Raw genomic sequence first — 6,630 nt, forward strand, 5'->3', positions numbered from 1 at the left:
AAAACTTCCACACCAGCAAGACCAGCACCCAGAGGAGGCAACAAGGAAGAGCCCAAATCTACTGTGCTGATGTTAAAGCAATTTTTAATTCCTATGTACAAATCTATCTAGCATTTACCTACTAAAGGTACATACAAAACAGAAAAAACCCAGGTATTTCTTATGATCTAGAAAGGCCTAATTTTGCTTTTGAAAGTTAAAAAACCAACTTAACAAACACAAAATAGAATGAAGGAAATACAAATGTATACTAGAAATCAACACTACGATAATATTCTAGATTTCAGTTTAGAAAGCTAAAAAATTGGAAACTACATGCCTCAGTACCTTAAAATACATTTATGTTGAAACCCCCAAGGTATCAGTCCTCCGGTATAGAGTGGCATAAGTGAATACACCACAGCCAAAACACAGAATTCATACTGGGCAGGTCTGCAGCAATAATTGCTCCGGTACCTGGCACTGCACCTCCCCAGCAAACTGAGAAGTGCACAGAAACTGCTCCAGCTTTGCTCCAGTAACACAACCCACAAAATCCTGGCATGCAAGGTTTCCTTCACCTCCGTGTAACAAGGCAGCTTTTCTCAAAGCTGTATTTCTACGTTAGATGAGGACAGCCATTAGTGCTCCAACTTCCACCTAAACAGGTAAAGTCTTCAAGAATTCTGTAAGCTAAGTCATAGATAAACTTTTCTTAAAGACAACTGAAGTGCTATTTAGATTCAGCCTCCATAGATGACACATTCATTTAAACCTGATTCAGGTTATTGTACAGCTTATTTTTTTGTTGTTTAATTTCATTTAGCAAACTAAGCAAAATTTTCCATCTCCAATAGAAATCCAGCAGTATTTTCACTAAAACAGATTTGATGTCAAATATGCAAACAGATTTGACTGAAGAATTTTCAGTCTTTTCTACTACATTTTGCTTTAAAATATCCTTAAGGATACTAAAGATTCACGGTAAAACCACATATTCTTAATTTCACCACCACACTTCATAAATTGAGTTTGATCATTTGTTACTACATAAATATAAATATAAAACTCTCAGAAGTTATTTTTAAATTGACCTCACTTCCATATTCAACATAAATCTGTTGGACAGTTTAATTTCACAAAAACCTTAACTTAATTTCAGGTAGCTGTGTTGACAGTTTTAAGAAAATTTTAACTTCACCATTCCCAGCAAACTGAAGTTGGAGGAGGTATAAAACCTATTCCATCACCTTCTCCTGGGGATAACAGCTGCCCTGTACAGCAGTTAATTTACACAAGACTGCACTGTTATTTCAAGTTTATTTCACTATGACTTAACTAAACTAAACTGAAAAAACAGGAATGCCATCAGAATAGACAAAGCAGGGATGTCTCAGAACAGTTGGCATGAGATCCAACTTGAACCTACACACAAATTGAACTTTAAAGACCCACAGTGCAGGTTGTACTTTACTTTTCTTGCTTCCTATACCTGCAATGCTCTCCTATATGCATTTTAATCCATCTAGGTATTCGATAAACCAACAGCTTACAAAAAGCTAAGCAAGAAACACAGTTGTAACAAAAAAATCACCACACTATTTCTCACCATGACACTGATTTTTTAGAATGTATAATTTTTTTTTGGTATGAATTATAAAAATAATTCCTTCAAGTAGTAAGTCTTGCATCTTACAAACTGTGTTCAGAGCTCATTTCTCTCTTCAGTTATATTGTTATATGAAGTATTTTTTTCCTTAGCAGCGCTCCAAAAACATGCAGAAACGCAATCTGATGCAAGGAAGTCAGCAACCTGCAGCCTTTCTAGTCTCAATTTCAGGTCTGAAACTTAAACAGCTACTCTGATCATCAAGTCTCGTTGGCCTTAGTCTAGCTTTAATTTCAAAATCAGCTACTGACTGTAACAATACAATATTAAGTTTCCAAACAAGGACTTACACGTTTATAAATAAACAGGCTGATAAAGAAACTTTATCTCCAATCTGTCAGCATGGTGCAAGATTAATAAAGTGCCACTAACAGTAATTTCATCAGAGACCTTCCTTCTGTTTCACATATACACGTGTATATGAAAAATAAAAGTAGCTATACACATTTATATAAAAGTTACATAAGCTGTTACTCAAAAAATTTAAAAGTCTGTTCCTTTATGTAATTATTGGTTATAAATCCACTATTTGGACAATAATATGAACACTCCTTCTCTAAACATATCTATAAATCCACTTTAAAATCAGACTACCACGTTCAGGAAGTAATCACTTGACAATTTCCAGGACCCAAGAAACAGGGGGAGTCTTTTCAGCAACCTTTGCAGTCAGGGATGATGAGCAAGGTGAGAAAAATACTGTTAGAAATTTAATTCCATAAAAGCTGTGACTTAAAAACTTTCTTAAAAATTAGTCACAACAAGAAAACCTTCCTTTTGCATCTTCATTATACGAAGAATACTAACATACTAATAATAGGAAATAAAAGTCAGAGAAGTCCAAAATGTCAACTACAGCTTGGCTGACATTTTTTTAATAGCCTAACACATTACACATGCACTGACGGCCTGCGTATTTAACAACACACACTAGAGTCTTCAAAAACAAAAAAACCAGATCAGTTGTTTTCACAACCGATTTGCCTCCAAAATTAGAAAAAGCTGCACAGAACCATATCCAGAGCACACAAAACAACTGCAGTCCTCTCCCAGCTCGCTTCTCCTGCTCCCCACTCCACCACAAAACCCCCTAAACCAGGATTTTTAGCGCCTTCCCCTTATTACAGACATGGGGCCCCACTGGAGCAGCATGCCCCGAGCCCTCCACCCCTTCGAGCGCCACGGGCCGCTCCAGAGCCCCTCGCGGGGAGGCACGAGCCACAAAACAGCAGGAGGGAGGGAAAACAACAACGCCCTCGCCCGCAGCGGCCGCGATGGGCTGGGCAGGCCGTCCCGGCCCCACAGCTACCGCGGCTCTCCTGCCGCCCCCCGCCCGTGCAGCAGCACCGGGAGTACCTTGGTGGTGCGGATGTGCTCCATGGCGGTACCCCCCGACCACATCCGCCTCCCGCCCGCAGCCGCCACAGAGCCGGGCCGGCGGCCGCTCCGGCTGCGCTTCCGGGGCGGGGCCGCGCCGGCAAAGGGGCGGGGCCAGCGCGGCGCGCGCCCTTCAGCGCCCCCGCGCGGAGGGCGGCGGGAATGGCGGGAGCGTGGGCAAATGACTGGGGGTAAAACGGTACCGGTGAGGAAGGTACAAGGGAAACACGGTTGTTACTCCCGGGTGGGAAAATGACCAGGGGTAAAACGGTACCGGTGAGGAAGGTACAAGGGAAACACGGTTGTTACTCCCGGGTGGGAAAATGACTGGGGGTAAAACGGTACCGGTGAGGAAGGTACAAGGGAAACACGGTTGTTACTCCCGGGTGGGAAAATGACCGGGGGTAAAACGGTACCGGTGAGGAAGGTACAAGGGAAACACGGTTGTTACTCCCGGGTGGGAAAATGACCGGGGGTAAAACGGTACCGGTGAGGAAGGTACAAGGGAAACACGGTTGTTACTCCCGGGTGGGAAAATGACCGGGGGTAAAACGGTACCGGTGAGGAAGGTACAAGGGAAACACGGTTGTTACTCCCGGGTGGGAAAATGACTGGGGGTAAAACGGTACCGGTGAGGAAGGTACAAGGGAAACACGGTTGTTACTCCCGGGTGGGAAAATGACTGGGGGTAAAACGGTACCGGTGAGGAAGGTACAAGGGAAACACGGTTGTTACTCCCGGGTGGGAAAATGACCAGGGGTAAAACGGTACCGGTGAGGAAGGTACAAGGGAAACACGGTTGTTACTCCCGGGTGGGAAAATGACTGGGGGTAAAACGGTACCGGTGAGGAAGGTACAAGGGAAACACGGTTGTTACTCCCGGGTGGGAAAATGACTGGGGGTAAAACGGTACCGGTGAGGAAGGTACAAGGGAAACACGGTTGTTACTCCCGGGTGGGAAAATGACCAGGGGTAAAACGGTACCGGTGAGGAAGGTACAAGGGAAACACGGTTGTTACTCCCGGGTGGGAAAATGACTGGGGGTAAAACGGTACCGGTGAGGAAGGTACAAGGGAAACACGGTTGTTACTCCCGGGTGGGAAAATGACCGGGGGTAAAACGGTACCGGTGAGGAAGGTACAAGGGAAACACGGTTGTTACTCCCGGGTGGGAAAATGACTGGGGGTAAAACGGTACCGGTGAGGAAGGTACAAGGGAAACACGGGTGTTACTCCTGGGTGGAACGCGGTCGGCGCACCCGACCTCCCACACACAGTATAACCCAAGGGGGACTAAACGGAGGGCGGAGCAGAGGGGAGACCCCGCAGCCAGGCTCAGTCGAAATCCTTGCAGATGTGGGGACTTGGTGGTGTTTTCCAGCTGATAAGCCGCACAGCAGCTGAAAACCAAGGGAGATAAAGAAAGAGGTCCTGCTGTTGAATCAGCAGCCATGGTGAAATCTCTCTCCTTGGGCTGATACATGTTCCCATCACCAAGTTATTTCAGGTACTATCCTGAGATACCCCCCTGCCAAGGTACGACCACCCCTCACTGAGTAAGATACATTACTAAAGTCACTCAGTCTCCACCTAGACATAAAGGAATAATATAAAAGTGAGTTAAGAGTGAGAAATTAGGGAAGACTCCATCATAACTTCTGGGATCAGTCAATGGGCCAAACCTGTCTTCTACCCCATGGAGATGTCTAAGAATCGTACCCGTGCGTGCTGAATGATTATCTCCTCCTAGCTTTTGTTAGGGATTACAGTTTGTTAATATATTGCTTTGAATTAATACATTGCTTTGAATACATTTTTGCAGTCAGATACTATCCCAGGTGGAAGGAATAAGACGAATGTGTCTTTACAAACAGACCGTGTGAATCCACTTGTGGATAGGGCTAGGAACTTACAGACAGGGAAGCAACAGAAGAAACTATTAGTTCTGCAAAAGGTTACTAATCAACACAGACCCTTGCTCAGCCAAGGCAATGTTAAATTCCTGAACCTAGAGAAAAAGAACAAAGACTTAATAGAATTATTAATTGTTTCTTTTTCTTTCTTTATATAACAGAAGGGGAGGTGCATATTAAAGGGGGGCATAGAGTAGGCAATTTGGGAAGTCTGTACCTTCTGAGTACCTCAGCCAGTGGGGAAGAGGGTGATGCACCTGGGAACTTAGGACAAAAAGGGGGCTGCGTCCCCCAACAATTTAAGAGACCCCATGGGAAATGCTCCATGGCCTCTCCCTTTACTTGAATAAATTACAGGACTCCTCTGTCTCCTTTTTGGACATAAACCAGTGGCATCTTGGATTAATTTTCCTAATAACGGGGTGACAGTAGGTGTGTGGGAAATGAGCCATTCCCTGGTTACCCAGGCCTCTGTTTCAGTCCGTGAGTCTTGCACATGAGGATATTCCTCGAAGATGGTTCTTTTTGTTGTCTCTGGATGTGCCTCCAGAGACACGTGCCTAAACAGGGCCCCTCTGAGCCAGTTGCCCAAGACCATGTCCAGGCAGTTTTTAAGTATTGTTAGAGATTCAGACTCCACCACCACTTATTTGGGCAACTTGGTAAGTTCTCAGTCCCTCTAGCAGTGTTTCCTGATGTTAAGATGGAACCTCTCATATTTCAGTCTGTGCCCACTGCCTCTGGTCCTGTCACTGGGCACCGCTGGGAAGAGCCTGGCTTTGTGCTCTTTGAACCCTCCCTTCAGGAATTTATGTACATTATGTAAGTGCCCCCTGAACCTTTCTAAGCTGCAGACTCCCAGCTCTCTCAGCCTTTCCTCATATGAATGGCATTCCAGTCACGCACACAAAAATATGGACTCACCAGGATCCTTTCCCCGACCTGCTGGCAATGCTTTGCTGGTCGACAGTGGCAGAACATGAGCCAGAAGCGTGCACCTCCAATCCTGTGTTCAGTTCTGGGCCCCTAACTACAAGAAGGACATTGAGGGGCTGGAGCGTGTCCAGAGAAGGGCAACAGAGCTGGGGAAGGGTCTGGAACACAAGTCCTGTGAGGAGCAGCTGAGGGAGCTGGGGGTGTTAGCCTGGAGAAAAGGAGGCTCGGGGGGAGCCCTGAGCTCTTATCGCTGTCTACAACTGCCTGAAAGGAGGCTGTAGCCAGGTGGTGGTCAGCCTCCTCTCCCAGGTAACAAGTGACAGGATCAAAGGACACAGTCTTAAGCGGCGTCAGGGGAGGTTTAGGTTGGAAAGACGTGGAACCCAGATTCCAGAACCATGCAACAGTAGGAATTTCTTCACAGAAAGGATGATTAAAAGAAAAAAAAAAAAGAAAAAAGATTAAACATCAGAACCGTGGAGAAGCCACCGTCCCTTGAGGTGTTTAAGCGACGATATGGCACTCACTGCCATGGTCCAGTCGACTTGGTGGTGCTGGGGCATAAGGTGGACGCACCAATCCCAGAGGTCTTTTCCAACCCAACTTCCGGGGGTTACTGTCTCTTTAAGGGCCGTCAGGCCGTCCCGTGGTGCACTGCGGCGGGCGCGCGGAGGGAGCGTGGCCGGTGTCCGTCCGCGCGCTCGGTGCCGCCGCTCGCTCTGCAGTTGGTGGCGGGCGCCATGCGGGGCTGAGGGGC

At 46.2% G+C, this 6,630-nt stretch overlaps 1 protein-coding gene across 3 annotated transcripts in view; it reads right to left on the reverse strand.

Annotated features, from left to right (window-relative positions):
* The window catches only part of MTMR6 (myotubularin related protein 6), a 30,593-nt gene extending 24,040 nt beyond the window's left edge, over positions 1–6,553 (reverse strand). For 2 of the 3 annotated variants that reach the window (XM_032099448.1, XM_032099449.1), the window contains exon 1: positions 3,005–3,118. In XM_032099448.1, the coding sequence (XP_031955339.1) occupies positions 3,005–3,049 (45 nt within the window). In that variant the 5' untranslated portion in view covers positions 3,050–3,118. Of the gene's footprint in view, positions 1–3,004; positions 3,119–6,400 lie in introns of those variants that run through there. The other variant, XM_032099450.1, reaches the window with a different exon arrangement.
* Positions 6,554–6,630: the final 77 nt, after the last annotated feature.

This window comes from Corvus moneduloides, chromosome 2 (assembly GCF_009650955.1).
Source record: "Corvus moneduloides isolate bCorMon1 chromosome 2, bCorMon1.pri, whole genome shotgun sequence".
In the NCBI taxonomy this organism is placed as follows: domain Eukaryota; kingdom Metazoa; phylum Chordata; class Aves; order Passeriformes; family Corvidae; genus Corvus; species Corvus moneduloides.